The sequence below is a fragment of the Balaenoptera physalus genome (genome assembly GCF_965194825.1).
Source record: "Balaenoptera physalus genome assembly, chromosome: 16".
NCBI lineage: Eukaryota > Metazoa > Chordata > Mammalia > Artiodactyla > Balaenopteridae > Balaenoptera > Balaenoptera physalus.
The window spans coordinates 37,696,312-37,712,966 of record NC_138898.1 but is presented as its reverse complement, the minus strand read 5'-3'; the positions used below and the strand labels follow the sequence as shown (position 1 = coordinate 37,712,966).

The 16,655-nt window shown below is 38.8% G+C and overlaps 1 protein-coding gene across 7 annotated transcripts in view; it reads right to left on the bottom strand.

The window, feature by feature from the left end:
• The window catches only part of PLCB1 (phospholipase C beta 1), a 681,757-nt gene that overhangs the window by 149,742 nt on the left and 515,360 nt on the right, over positions 1–16,655 (bottom strand). For all 7 annotated transcript variants that reach the window (XM_082428205.1, XM_082428206.1, XM_082428207.1 and 4 more), the window contains one exon: positions 6,740–6,897. In XM_082428205.1, the coding sequence (XP_082284331.1) occupies positions 6,740–6,897 (158 nt within the window). The remainder of the gene's footprint in view (positions 1–6,739; positions 6,898–16,655) is intronic.

Genomic DNA, 16,655 nt, shown 5'->3' with positions numbered 1-16,655 from the left:
AGGGTAAGCACTCAGTTTTCTCCATTGCTCTGCCCCTAGGATGTAGAAACTACTATGGAGCATTCTAGATGCTCACTAAATATTTCCAAATGAATAAATGGACTCTTAAAATCATTAATAGAAGAGACACAATCTGCCTACTTGTGTTCCCATTTATTTCTCTACTGACTCTTTCAGAGGACAGCACATTTTTTTCCATAAAGGGCCAGGTGGTGAGTATTTTAGGCTTTGCGGGCTATATGGTTTCTGTGGCAAATATTCAACTCTGCCTTTGTAGCGCCCAAGTGGCCACAGATAATATGTAAACATGTGGATGTGCCTATGTTCCAACAAAACTGAATTTACGAAAGCAAGTGACAGGCTGAATGTGGGCTGCAGAAGACAGTTTGTCAGCCCCTGGACTGGTCTGATCCTTGGCCTAAGCAAATCTTAAAATTTGACTGTAACCAAAGGTAAATGTAATTTCGTATTATAGAAATTTGAATGTTGATTCCATACTCAGTAGCCCGGTTAATTTTAATAATTTCTTGGACAAAATTTCCAATCAAGATCAAGTCTTAAATTTAAAAGTCTTTCAAATGATAGTGTAATTAGTCTTTGACAACTTTGGCTATATGCAAACTGCTCCAGTTGCTTTTAATAATGAACGTTGATCGTAGACCTGCCCCATCACCGTTTGGGACAGTGAGAGTCAGGCCTGAAGGTGAGTGAAAACCCAAGGGCCTATCTCTCTTTATATTTAGCCAATGAAACGTCCATGTTTTTCTGGGCCTCCTCTTACAGACACCTGTAGAGAGTTCATGCCCCTACCTGTCTTCCTAACTCTCTGGGTGGGGATCTCTCTTCCCACAGCAGGGATGCTGGTGTGCCCTGAACTGCCACTGGGTTCTGTGGTTCCTAGACTTTCTTGACTGATGTATCCTATTTCTTCCCTTTTCCTACCTCTGACATTGTACATGTTTGGTCTTGTGCACTTGACCAAGGACCTTATGTTTGCAATGGAGCCTCCAAGCTCACTGGTTACACTCTTCCCAGCTCCCACTGGGCCTCTTACCAAGGCTGGGCTGTGTTTTCACTTGCCACATGGTTTGGGCTTCTGGTCTCTTGCTAGAGGTAAAGTGGATGCCAGGGGTTGCATCTGGGTGTCACCCACATCCTCTACCATGGCAGCTTTACAAATGACTTCATTCAACACCCTGCCCTCACCCTGACTTAACAACTCCTTGCATATATAATACCCTACCATTATATTTCTAGAAGGAAAGCTAAAGTGTGGCTTTAAATTTTTCAATTATAATATCAGTAGCTAACATTTATAGAGTACTCACTGCATGCCATGCATTGTTCTAAGCCATGTCTGTATATTAAGTAAGCTCACCGAATGCTTAGAACAACAGCATTCAGCGACCCTACTTAATATGCAGACATGGCTTAGAACAAGAGGCTCGGCCTGTAAGGGAGCTTCTCCTGGCCTTGCAGCCAGTCAGTGCTGGTACTGGAACCCTGGCAGTCAGCTCCAGAGCTGCATTCTAAACTTCTACGGTCTCCCTTCTCTCTTTCCTTCCCAGCCTCTCCCTCCTCCCTCTCCCGATCTCTACCACAACTCTAGTCACCAGCTTAGGAAAGCTTTTGGAACCTTTAAAGAAAACATTTACTGAATTTCATCTAACAGTTTTAGTTGGGAGCACCTGAAAACTCTGGAAGTTCCCTTTTGGTTTTTCATACCTTTCTAATACTTTGCATGGTGCACCTGATCACTGAGGATGAGAAGGCTAGTCTAGGTTTTAAGTTTGGTTCTTTCACATAAGCTGTCCTTAGTGGACAATGGATTTGAAAGTACCTTACTGCTCGACTGCTCCTCATTAAGCCAAAATCATTTTTTCAGAGACCTCTAACACTGGATCCAATAATCTAGAAACCATATGGCTCAGTTACTAACCTCCAGGGGGGAAATCTGCCCTTGAAATCTCTTATCCTTGACAGACAACAGCAGGGTGTATTTGGATATCCATTTTATGTGAGCATGTATGTGGCAGTTAAATTGCATCCTAAATTATTACTCTCTCAGAGAATGACACTTTATTTTCGGAAACGCTCCATTTAACCACATACTCAAATTTAATACATTTTAATTATATATTTTATCACTTTACTCAGTTTTCCATCTTATGCAATTGCTGGTTACAAAGGAGCTGCCTGAGGGGTGAGAAAAAGGAGCATCTCGGGGATGGAGAAGGTAGGTGGGGATCGGTGTGGGGAGAAGGAGATTGAGTGGGAGCAGAGAGGATGCAGACCACGTGCCGAATTGCTATATGTCATGACCATCACCATCGGAAAGGCTCAGGCAATGAGGCAAAGAAAGTGAAGAGCCGATATATGGGATATATAATAAATAAATCCAGAGCGCAAGACAAAAAGTCTTCCATAAAGAGGCTGAATTACAGCATGTCTGCTTTCCCAGAATACAACTTTTTATTTTGGCCCAACAATAAACAGGCAGTAAATGCCAACAGGAACTTTTGCTTTTGGGGATTTATCATAGATCGCATGGAAGCTTTCCAGATTACATAGACTCAGAGAAGATAAATTGTGTGACATAAAAATGATGAACTTTTGCAATTGGTTTATTTTGCTGCTACAATACACACTGTGGCTATAGAATATAGTCTAATTACACCGTGAAGATCAGGTCCAGTTCTATAGGATAGCCCAAACTGGCAAACATTGGGAGAATCATTTCACCGCCTACAGATATATGGAATTTCACAGCAAAACCGGAGAAAGACAAAATTCATTTATCTGATGCACAGAGGCAAGAAAGACTAAAAATGAAGGCTATACTATAATTTGTCTATTTTCCTGGGGATGGAAAAAGTCATTAAAAATTTATTGAGCACCTACTATATGTCAGATTCTTTTTAAAGTGCTTGGAACAAAACAAAGATCCCTGTCTTTTGTGGAGCTCAATGTTCTTATTGACAGAAGGACACAGACAATAAAGAAGGAACATAATAACTGAGTAAATTAAGCAGAGTAGTAGAAGGTGATAAGTGCCTCTTGGTAAATAGAAGGAATAAAGTGGTGGGGAGCCTATCAGGAGTGTGGGAGTACTGGTTACAGTATTAAATATGTCCCAGGAGGCCTCCTTGAGAAGATGGCATTTGAGAAATGCTCCGAGGAGGTAAGAGGTGAGCCATGCAGATACCTGGGGGAAGAATGTTTCAGGCAGAGGGGCAAACTTGCAAAGGCTGTGAGGCAGGACCTGCCTATCATGGTCAGGGGACAGCACAGAGTCCAGCCATGTGAGTGAGGGGGAAAGGGGTGATGTGGGGAAGAGAGATCACATAGAGCTTTGTCCCCCATTTCTCTTCTCATCCTTTCTTACAAAGTCATTTTACACAGTAGTTTCTGGAAAAGCAGACTGCCTGCTGATAATCAGGCAGAAAGGGCTGGGACTTGGGTGAGGCAAGTGAGGCGCGTAAGTGCAAAATTTAAAGAGACAATCTCAGGTGCCAAGTCCGCATTTATATGTCAGTGAGAATAAGCACCTCCTTAAATTTTGCATGATAGATGCTTCACTTGCCTCACTCTAGTCCTAGTCCTGATGCAGAGAATTCCTGCTCCGTGTATTTGTCCACAAAACAGGCTGGCATTTCTACTCCTCACACTCATTCCCACCCACCACCACCACCACCCCACACACACCCACATCTCTGCCAGAATTATCTATCCTGCAAATGCACAATAGCAGGAAGCAAAGCTGCACCAACCAACCACCAGGATGACGAGTTTCCTGCTCTTTTTTGGCTGCCCCCCCACCCCCAATTCCAGCAGGCAGAGAGAGGAAGCAGAATTCTGGGCTAGATTTAATCTTTCAGTTCCTAAATCTGTCAGCAAGTGTGTGTATGTGGTGGGAAGTTGTGCTTCCGGAGCCCAGGAATAGATGCTCAATCGGCCCATGACTCTGGGATCACAGATGTGATTGAAGGACCACTTGTACGGTCGAGTGCACAGGGAGAGTCACTCTAAGCTGACTTGATGGCCAAGGCCAAGAAGCCAATGCTTCACACAAAATAAACATGCCTTAGAATGTGCTTGGAATGTGCTTTATCTTCCCTCCCCACAGTCTCCTCTTCCCCCAAAGTAAATCAAAGAACCTTGAGGATTATAAATGATTAAGAAAATATAATTGCTCCTCACAGGGACTCTTGAGGGGTTGGTGGGCGGGGGTGTGGGTGGCCCTCCTGGCAGCGGGTGTGTGCACAAGGCCATCAGTCCCCTAGCTCAGCAACGGCTCCATCAGGATGTGCTGTCTCCCTTTCCAGGACCCTGTCCATCCATCAACAGACGGATGAGCACAAATTGCATCCACTCCACACAAGGGTCGCATGTCCCCCACTTTTTCAAAAGAGCCCAACAGGTTAGGCCTGGTATCTTAGCTGACGAGGGATCATGGCAGGAGCTGGGAAGGTGGGGGACTATGGAAATGCAAAAGAAACCCATTGATTTTCCATTAAAGAAAAACCAAATAACATTAAGAGTGCTCAACTTCAGAAGCAGATACAAAGATTTTGATCAGAATTAAGGTCAACCCCATATTAAACTTTGTTGAAAAATTTAATGAAGGGTGCTATTTTTCACTAATTGCTATGTAATAGCCTAAGTTTCAGAAATCATGAAAAGTCAACTTCACAACATAGTAAATATATTTTAAGGTGTTAATATTCCTTCTGAACACATTTTTATTGCTGTCAAGTATAGTACCTTTGATGAGGAAATTCAATTGTCTAAACTGAAACCTGGCTGTCCCTTGAAAATCTTGCCTCTTTTTGCTGCCCTCTCAAAAGACAGATGTTTATTTTATCACATTCCAAGTGCTCCAGGGCTAAAAGCTGGATATTGGAAATTTTTTTGCTCCCAATGCTACTTCTGAAATATTACCTTTTGATCTTCTTATCTTAAAACAAAACCAAACCAAACCCAGTTTTCATGCAGCAGCCAAACCAGCTTTTACCACTTCTTCACTTCTGCCATCTACTGAATGTCACCTCATTCAGCAAAGACTTTGGCAAGTGGCTCACTTTTTCTTCATCCAAAGCTTTGTCACCAGTCTTGGTGATGTTAACATCTAACTCATCCAATATTCTGGCCTCTCAGCACTCCGACCTCCTCATTTTCAATGGCCTTGTCCCCATTCCACCTTACCTACCACCCACTTGAGCTCTGTTTCCTTGGTTACTTAAGGCAAGAGTTAGTGACCCAGAGCCAGTTCTGCCCTGAGACCCAAGTAACCCAGGTAATGGAACTCATGCCTTGGGACCCTGTGCTCTAGAGTTATCCTCTGGCCCTTCTTTCCTGATCCCTTCCAAAGAGATGAGAAGCCTGAGTCAGTCAAGAGAACATGTCCCCAAAAGCCCACATATCCTCCTTCTAGATCTCTCTCTAGTTACCTAGGACCCCAGATTTCCCCAGCCCAAATGACCCCAAGCTCCTGCGGATGGCTCTTTGCAGGGGATGTGAATAGAATCTGGATATTTGGGCTTGGGTGTCCATATGCATGAATGCTAGGCCCTTTATGGTGTAGGATGGAAATTTGGGTGGAGAGAGAAGGGAGATGACCAAATATACCCTCATTCCTGACTAATAAGATTAGTTGATGCTTCTTTATCAATTACCACTTTAGTCTTGCCTCCTAGATAGGATTTATCAAGATACCCAATCGTAGGATTATTTCTGCTTACTGACAGCATCCAACCTATAGCAAAACCCTGTCTCCTTGAACCCTCACCCAAATCACCTAATACAGGCCAAATCCTGTAAATCCTCTCTAATACAATTTTACTGACAAACACAGTTCCCCATGACATGTGTACTCCCTTGTTGTATAAGCTGGTAAAGACAACTTTGACCACTGGTGTATTCCTAGGGGTCTTTGACTGATAGGTATCAATGTGTCAAAAGCTGGTTATAATAGTCAATCTCCTGTATTGACTATTATATAATATTCCACAGAATGGAATAGTATGTAATAATTAAATAGTGGTGATTAATATCATCATCATCATCATCAAGAAAGCAACGAAGCTAGAGAAACATGCAATAATATTGTTGAATCTCCCAAAGAACATGGAGTTCAAAAAGCACAACACAAAATAATGCATACTACAGCATGAATCCACTTAAATCAAGTTAAAACAGTGGTGAAACTACATTGTTTAGAGCTAAACATAAACTAGTACAAATCTGAAGAAAAGCAAAATAGTGATCACTATAATGGTCAGGAAAGTGGTCATCTCTGGAGGTAAGGAGGTCATTCTAATGGGAATAGGTACATGGGTGTTTCTGGGGTGCCAGTAATTGTCTACTTCTTGCTTTAGGTGGTAAATACACGAGTGTACACTTTATATCCATCGGTTAAACTGTACGAATAAGTTGTATGTGTTCTTTATGTATGTTATATTTCACAACGATAAAATGCAATAAAAAGAATGAGTGTTAAATAGACAAATAAATTGATATTTCCTTTAATAAGACAGTTTCTTTAGATTTTGGTTAGCAGTTCACCTGATGCCAGTTAATCATGGATGAATTGCTAAATTTTAGCCTCTGAAATTGCAAACATGATTAATAGCCTATGGACTTAATTGGGACCACTGGGACTTCCAACCTTAGCAGGCTTTACCCAAAAAGGTGTCAGGTCTCCCCAGCTTCCTCTCTTAGCAATATTCATTCACTCTACCTTGAAGGATATCTCCGTGGTCATGGTGAACCCATGGGTGATGACTGGCTCCTCTTCTGCGGTCCGTCCCTTCCAGCAGTCCAACTCCACACAGCGACAACCAGACAGGAGCACTTGGCGATACATCTCGACGGAGGAGTTTCCAGCCAGCTGGCCAGCTGTAAAACACCAACGAAATGAAGCTCAGACTCCCACAAAGCAAGGAAGACACTGGTGGCTTCCTAGAAAAGCTCGTCAACAATGGGAAAACAAAGAGTTCAAGACCTTGAGCAGTCCTCAGTCTTTCTTCTGCTTCAACATACCAGAAGGTAGTGGCACAATCCCAAATGGAATTGTGGCTCCCTAGCAGTGGTTTGGGGAAGAGAGAATAGAAGGAGGAGAGCACTGTAACAATAACAATAACTCATGTTTATTAACTGCTTACCATGTACCAATTATAGTTCTTTGGACTTTACGTATATTACTACATTTAATCTTCATAAAAATCTACCTGGTATAACTACTTTTACTTTTAAATGCTTATTTTCTGATAATGAAAATGGCATAGAGCATTTTATTTGCCCAAGTTTCCAAAGCTGGTAAGTGGAAGATCAGGATTATAACTTCAAAACTCAGTCTTTTAATTCTGACCCTCCCTATGAAGGGGTATTGTTGACAGGGCATTCTATTATATAAGTCAAACCTTCTGTCATGTTTGTCCAAGGCACAAATGCTTAGGATAGCTAAACATTCTCTTTGCAAAAGTGAAATAAATTTGTAGGAATAAATTTAAATTTGACAAATGAAGTATAAAACTTATAATTACAAGACACTGTTAAAGAAATTAAACAAGACCTAAGTAAATGAAAAGACATCCCATGTTCATGGAGCAGAAGACTCAAAATTGTTAAGATGGCACTACTCCCCAAATTGATTTACAAATTCAATTCCTATCAAAATCATATCTGGCTTTTTTTGGCACAAATTGACAAGCTGATCCCAAAATTCATATGGAAATTTAAAGGACTCAGAATAGCCCAAATGATCTTTAAAAATAAGGAAAAAGTTGGAAGACTCACACTTCCCAGTTTCAAAACTTAGCTACAAAGCTCCAGTGATCAAGACAGTGTGGTCATATATACGGAATCTAAAAAAAGAAAGGTTCTGATGAACCTAGGGGCAGGACAGGAATAAAGACACAGACATAAAGAATGGACTTGAGGATACAGGGAGGGGGAAGGGTAAACTGGGACGAAGTGAGAGAGTAGCACTGACATATATACACTACCAAATGTAAAATAGATAGCTAGTGGGAAGCAGTCGCATAGCACAGGGAGATCAGCTTGGTGCTTTGTGACCACCTAGAGGGGTGGGATAGGGAGGGTGGGAGGGAGACGCAAGAGGGAGGAGATATGGGGATATATGTATATGTATAGCTGATTCACTTTGTTATAAAGCAGAAACTAACACACGATTGTAAAGCAATTATACTCCAATAAGGATGTTAAAAAAAAAAAAAAAAAAAAGACAGCATGGTACTGGCATAAGGTTAGACACACAGATCAATGGAATAGAATTGAGAACCCAGAGATAACCCCTCACATTTATTGACTTACAACAAGGGTGCCAAAACAATTCATTGCAGAAAATCATCTTTTCAAGAAATGGTGCTGGGACAACTGGATTGCTAAATGGAAAATAATGAAGTTGGATCCCTACCACATCATATTAAAAAAAATAACTTGAAATCAATTAAGATCCTAACTGTAAGAGCTAAAATTATAAAACTCTTAGAAGAGAATGTAGAGGTAAATCTTTGTGACTTAAATTTGGCAATGGTTTCATAGATATGACACCAAAAGCACAAGTAGCAAAGGAAGAAAATAGATAAAATTTATCAAAATTAAAAACCTTTGGAAGCAGAACTGAAATCCTCTAGTAAAGTGATAAGAATTGTAATAATCAAGGCACCCAAGAAATCTGAGGGTGGAAAGAGAAGCCAAGCTATTCCTGTTTCATTTAAGAAGTCGATGGAAGGTACTAATTTTTTGATAAGTTATTATTATTATTATTTTGTCTGCATCATGTGGCTTTCAGGATCTTAGTTCCCTGACCAGGGATTGAACCTGGGCCACAGCAGTGAAAGCCCTCAGTCCTGACCACTGCACAGCCAGGGAATTCCCTTGAGAAATTATTTTTAAAAGATTAATAATAAATAAGTTTTGAGACAAGCCTAACATCAAACACACAAATGGAAGTTTCTGGTTTTCCATATTAAAGATTTTCTGTGACTTATACGCTATAAACTTCCATCATTTTTTTTTAGCAGTCATTTAAAAGATGACATATTGACGAAAACTGTCAAAATGACTTTGAAATGGACAAGATCTGTCCAGTGGAGACACACAGGACAAAGAAAATGGGATTAAACCTATTGGCTTAATTTTATTTTTATATGCATGTCACAACATCCGATATCAGCATAACAAAAGGGTGACATTTTTCGGTTCTATAGAGCCCTAGTAAATGCACTGAAAGGCTGATTAAGTAGGTTTGCATAATCACTTTTCTTTACTGGAAAAAATAGGACATTTTAAATACACAAATGTTTGCAAAAGCAGAAATGCTGACAAAATAATCTAGAAAGTTCCTGATGCTAGATAATCAATTTGCCATTTAAAATTGCTTCAAAGTTTGTTGTAATAAAGGTCTTTGCTGCATAAAGGAAAAATGGAGAGTGGTAGTGAAGGGGGAAAGATGATCATTTATATGTTATTCCTAAACTTAAAGGAGGGCTACTTTAGCTAAAGAAGTGAAGAATTCAAACAATTATCAGGTTAATTCTTTAAAAATGCTAGCTCCTTCAGACCACTGCACAGCTCTTCAAGAGTGGAGCAGATTTTCTTGTGTACTACCTAGGAAATTGTTTAAGTGTATTACTGACTATATCCAATAATGTGCAATTTCATTAATATTCTGTTAAGTGTTACTAACTTCTGTAAGGGAGTTGCCAGTAAAGAAGTTGCCAGTAAGCAAGTTGCTTCAATCTAATGATAGATTGAAGGTAGAAAAATACCTAACCCACACTAGAGTGTTCTGTCATAAAAGATTCAAGTTTCCAGAAACATTTCTTTGGATTTGCTTGCAATATATATATAGAATATATATAGAATAGAAGCAATTTGATGTACTTTTTGAATGTTGATCAGTTAATGTTTTGAAAGACATGGTAAGGCATGGGGTTAGAGATGGAAATGATTCTGAAAAACAAAAGAATGGGGGAGGAGGGTGTATATGAGTGTGTGTGTGTGTGTGTGTGTGTGTGCGCGTGTGTGCCTGTGTTGTGTTTATTGTCCAACATCTAAGCCCAAAAGAATTCCTCTAAGGTAAATTTGTTCATTACTAAAATGAATAACCTTTATTAGAAAAGGAAATCTTCCAAAGAAAGCATTAGAAAACACACATTTATCCATAACTGTCCTATTGCTTGGAATGCATATTAGGTTTTCTGTATGTTTTCCTTCATTTATGGAGATTTTTTCCAAATATGTGAATTAATATTCTCCACTACTCTCTCCTTTTCTGCTTAAAGCCTCAAAGCTGGTTTATTTTTCTTGCCTAAAATTCCTAACTCCTCATTATTATATCCCATCCAACCATTATATTTCCATTTGATTAGATCCAATAAATAAAGCTTCTGGGGCCAGGGGATTGCCACAGGTTGGGATTAATGCTATGTCATGAGTCCTTCAACCCTTGTTGTTTCTGAAACTAGTATCTGGCATCATCTCTGCCTGGCTGTGAACACCCTCTGGAGTACATTACAAGCCTATGATTGAACTTTAGAGCTGAAGCTCCATCTCAGATTAATTCATAATACTGCCCCGAGTCAGAGCTCTGCAACTTCTCACTTGACTGCATTCATTTTGGGCAGCTGGCTTCATTCACTTGAGCTTTGTCTCAGATTACCCAAGGCATCCATGGATGGAAGAGACCAGAAAATTGAAAATAACAATCCGTCTATTAACACAAGCTTCTGAGAAATTTCTCGTCTTGTGGAATGTGATGATTAATTGCCTATATTTATATTTATCGTTATTTATTGTCTTCTCTTCAATCTTCAGGGTAAGAAGGTTCCAGATTGTGAAACTTTTGTTAATTCAGTGGCTTTCTTCAATAAACACTGTCTCCTTCAGTAAATGGATATGGGGAACCATTTCTCCTTGCTTTCAATGCTGTGAAACCAACAGCTACACTTGAGGGAACTATCCAAAATACACAGGATGTGTTGTTCATCTTGACCGTCTCTAGGGCCATCAGTTTGATCTGATCTCTCTCTTCTACATTATCTGTCTGCTGCCCCAGTAAGACCATGAAGGTCTTTTTTTTTTTTTTTAATTGAAGTATAGTTGATTTACCGTGTTGTGTTAATTTCTGCTGCACAGCAAAGTGATTCAGTTTATATATATATATATATATATATATATATATATATATATATATATATACACACACACACACACACACACACACACACACACACACACATTCTTTTTTATATTCTTTTCCATTATGGTTTATCACCATGAACCTCTTTTGAACATAGATCCAATTGCCATGGGATGGCTTAGGCAAGTGAGAAAAGAACTTTAAGCATATGCCTTACTGATTACAGGAGCCTCATCCCTAGGGTGTATGCATATTCTCAAATATTCTCTGTGGGAGGCAAAATACTGGTTGCTTTGGATACAAAAATGACACAAGACATCTTCCTTACCTTACCATTTAGGTAAAGAGGCAAGTACAAACAAAGGAGAAAGCTCTTATGTGCCAGGGAGTTTACACCCTCACTGCACTATTACACTTCTGGCTGTCATTTCTTTCTCTTTTTCCTTGTCAACAGAATAATCTATTTAGGTTCTGATATGCTTCAGGGTCCCCTCTCCAGCCCTGGGATAAATCTTAATTCTTCTCAGCCAGTCACAGTGGTTCTGTGGTCCACGTTAGTGCTTATTGTAGGGCATTGCTGTATGGTGTAACTCTGGGCTACATCTAATAGGGTGTAAAGGAAAGTCTGCTGGGTGGGTTGGGGAAAACCTCACTCATACAAAGGGCCACAAGATGCGGATGTTTCCTGGGCCACATGTGGAGCTTATTTCTTATGGAGGCAATGCTCAGGGTGCACAGTCATCTTGAAACAATAAGAGGATGGGACTTCCCTGGTGGTCCAGTGGGTAAAACTCCATGCTCCCATGCAGGGGGCCTGGGTTTGATCCTTGGTCGGGGAACTAGATCCCGCATGCATGCCGCAACTAAGAAGTCTGCATGCCGCAACTAAGAAGTCCACATGCTGCAAGTAAAAGATCCCACGTGCCACAAGTAAAGATTGCACATGCTGCAAAGAAAATCCCGCATACTGCAACTAAGACCCAGCACAGCTAAAATAAATAAATAAATATTTTTAAAAAAAAGAAGGAAAAGAAACCATAAGAGGAGCAAAAAGATAGAAAGCATCTGGGTCTCTGATGGCATCAATTAATTCCTGATTTAATCAACCCTCAACCACTCTGTTTCTGGACTTCTTGCTGCGTGAGGTAGTAAATTTCTTAATGTTTAAGCCATTAAGTAATAGTATCCTCTTATGCATAGCCCAAAATACCCTGGCTGTTTCAATTTACTTTCATTTTCACATGAAGAAATTAAGGCTTAGAAGACTTAATTTACTGAAAGGCAAATTGAAACTTGGTCTGTTTATTTGCTAAGCTCAACTTCTTTCCATTCTACCACCCAACTTTCATAGGTCTGTGTGTGCTTTAAGCCAAAAATAAATTATAAAAAGTTGCATATGCTAAGGACTAAATGAGTAGGAGAGATGTAAAGGGAGGGAGTGACACTAAGCTTGAGTTGGTAGTGGATTGGCAAGGGAAAAACTATACCTTAAAGGATAAAACTATACCATTTTTTGAACTTTTCTGCAGCCAAGAACATACACCTTAGGAGAGGAATTGAATAATCAGATAGTTTAATTCATCAGAGGGATAACTAAAACCTCCAATCTAATGTTTTACTTCCCAAGCTGAATAAAAATGTTAATTATTCAGAGATATGCCACTTTGCTTTTCCTGAGTATATGGAGCCATTATCTCCCAAATGGTTTAGAGTATGGAAAGATTTATGAAGAGCTGAAAAAGTGTAATTGAAATGAATGCACACTGTTCAGTCCTGAGAGGATCTTGTTTTGAGTCATAAGGGTAGATTCCTCAAGGAAAAACAATAACTTAAACCATAATCACTACCTGGTGTACTGCCAAGTCTATCCAAAACCCTAGAAAATGACCATCGTAATTAAACATCAACTCATTCTGTGCATGTATTTCTCTCAGTGATTGGATTTTATTTTTCCTTCTGGGTGTCTTGATAGTTAACAAAGGGGCAATAATGAACAGAGAAATAGACATAACAATAATAATGCATTGTTAAATTGATTGGTTTTTATACTGTATATTTAATCTTTATGGTCCCTTTGAATGCTCAAAAGAAAACATTCCAAATATTGAAGTTCTCCTTATTTGAATTTAGACTGGCATTTCTCAGGAATACTTGTTCTTAAAATGTTCCAAGGAAGTACCTAGCGTGGTCATGGCTGGGGAAGGAGGGTTGATCATAACCTTAGTGTGAATAAATCTGTAAGCTTTTTTTTCCTATATTCGAAACATACTGCAGTAGATGCCAACCTTTGTTTGAATCTAGCATTTTAAAAACTCATTTGAATAGGAAAACTTTTCTTTTTCCACCACATACCCCTTCCATGAAATAATGTTTCTGTAGAAAATATTTCTACTTGTTCTGGAACTGCTTGTAACATATAAAATCTAACTCATTTTCTAGGTATTGATTTTAACATTTAACTGGATTTTATCGGGTTATACCTTGGTTATAATTTTATTTTATAACATTCTTAATAGGCTTTGGGAATTTTGAATTTCTATATTATAAATGTTTACCCAAAGGTCTCTGAGAGATAAGAGTTCTGACTCTCTATAATTAAAACAAGGACACTAATAATATCATATGAAGTAAAACCAAATTTTACCTGTTAGAAGAGGATTTTAGGCAAAACCTCAAGAACCTATATTAGAATTTATATGTAATTTTTAAAATTAATTATATGGAATTCTTGTTAGTTCCCCTGCAGAAAAATAAGAGATTTTGACTGGTATTGGGACAAGGTAATATTGTAAGAATGGAGATTTACATAATGCAAACCCTGGTATGAAAATACATGGCTCAGAAACGTGAGGAAGATACGTTTAAAAAAAAAACCTTAAAGATCAGAACATGGTCTAACATAGGTAACATAGCTTTAAAAATTGAATATTTAAAAAGATGTGAATTCTAATACTACTAGAAATTTAAAGATTGGGGAGAGAGTTGGTTTACTTGGTCAGAAATCATGTATATCAGATGGTGGTAATATGAAATCATTGTACAGAAATTTGGAGACAGCTCTTTGAGTTCTTTCTTCAGCAAAAAGTAGAGTGGATCCTTCTCTTTTATAGTAGCTGAAAGCTCTACTTTCTGAAAACTATTGGCCATTAATATGGTAACACCCCAAACCCAACTGACACAATGGAGCCAAGTTCTCTACCATATTTGTGCTGACCAAGTTAATCAGAGGGAGGGCAAATGAATGACCCTGGAAGAAATTAATTGGACTAAAAATCCTTAGTAAAATGAAGTTAAAAAACAAAAAGAACTGCTGAGAAAAATTGAACAGTATTTTGTAGTTCTATTGTTTGTGTTGATATTGAACAATTTTCTTGGGGCTATTATTGTGTTGTCAGTAAAGCAAATGAGTAATTATGTATAATTTGTTAGGTATCAAGATTGATATAAGAAGCACAGCTATAGAATCAAGAATTTAAATTGGAAGATAGGAGTAGAAATCTTTATGTGAATTCTTGTGCCTTAACAAGAAGAAAAATGTATCTTTTCTTGCTTTGTTCACTGAAATGGTCCAGAAACAACATTCCATAGCACAGGGTTCAAATTGCTGTTACCCATAGGCATATTTTTCACACTAAAAGGAACAAGGGATCATTGGGGGAAAAGTCTGATTCCATGCGTGGTGCATAAAGATGAGCCTGGAAGATCTTTATGTGCCAGAAAACAAGGACATTTTTCAAAGATCAATGGGTCATGTCAAGAGGAGAGAGAAGCCAGCCTAAAAAATGTTTCCACTGACCAAAACTGAGACGATTTGAACATCAAAAGGAGAATAGTGGCTGTGGTTGAGTGAAGCTATGTAAACTCTGAAAACTTTGTCCATAATGATATACAAAAAGGGAAAAATTAATATACTCTGGAAGAAGGTAAAAAGAATAGAACGTATATATACCCAATCAGTCTTGTCATTCAGTCACTTTGGTATCCTTGCCTGATTTGTTATATGGCAAATAATACAGATACTAACGGATGTAAATATATTCATTTTTGGACTTAAAAAAGACTATTGGTAAAATTATTGCATAGTGTGGCTTCCAGATAGATAAAACAATATGCAATGTCCAAAATTTAACCAAACATATGTTTAAGTATTTCTAAGCATTTTGGGGTCCCAAGTACAAGATAAATGCAAGATTCAATCATGTGTCAAAGTCTTTAAAGTTGTACTTCTTAGGATCCTATCAAGTCAAGGATCTAGACTTTTACTTGAGGTTCTATAGACCTCCTCAAACTTGGATGAGAAAAACGATTACATCTTTAACTCAAATCACTATGTGCAATTTAACATTCTCTTCAATTATGAATGTAGGCCACAAATCACTGTAGTACTAGCAGGACAGTGACTTTGTCACCAGTAGAAATCACAGATATTTTCATATCATATTCCAATTGTTGCAAATATCACACGTATTATTTATACAATTTTTAAAAATTGTGTTAATAAAATATATACAATTTTATCCAAATTTGTTTTTCAATATTTGATCAAATTATTTCAATGGAAGTTTTTCCTCTTTAATTCTATGTACATTATTTTATGCGTTTAACATTCTTAGAAGGGTCCATAGGCTTCACCAGACTGCCAGATACATCAATGATACCAAATAAGATTAAGGACCTCTGGGAAGGAAAAAATCCTTTACAAATGCTTAGCAATTTGAGTGGGAGCTGCAAAATTTTTGTAATAAGTCTAAGAAACTGAATCCAAGAAAGTGGGTTAAGTGGACACTCTCTTCTTGAAGCTATGAAACCTGTAGTAATTTTAAAACAAGGCTAAGGGGCTTCCCTGGTGGCGCATTGGTTAAGAATCTACCTGCCGATGCAAGGGACACGGGTTTGAGCCCTGGTCTAAGAAGATCCCACATGCCACGGAGCAACTAAGCCTGTGCACCACAACTACTGAGCCTGTGCTCTAGAGCCTGCAAGCCACAACCACTGAGCCCATGCACCACAACTACTGAAGCCTGCATTCCTAGAGCCTGTGCTCCGCAACAAGAGAAGCCACGACAGTGAGGAGCCCGCGCACCGCAACGAAGAGTAGCCTCCGCTCGCCGCAACTAGAGAAAGCCCATGCACAGGAACAAAGACCCAATGCAGCCAAAAATAAAGACAAACAAATAAATAAATAAATTTATAAAACATAATAAAACAGGGCTAAGAATATTCTGACATTCCTCCCATTGACAGCTGTGGTCTATGTCCCCTACCTTGAAGCTGGGTAGGTTTGTGACATTTTTGACAAATAAAGAAAGAAGTGACAGTATGGAACTTCAGAGGCTAAGTGCAAAAGGGCAATTAAGCTTCCTCCATGTTTTTTGGGGACACTTGTTTTTGCAGCTATAAGCTGCCATGTAAGAAGTCTACCTACCCTGGGGCTGCCATGCTGTGAGGAAGCCCAAGCCACATGGAGAGGCCAATTTTAGGCAATTAG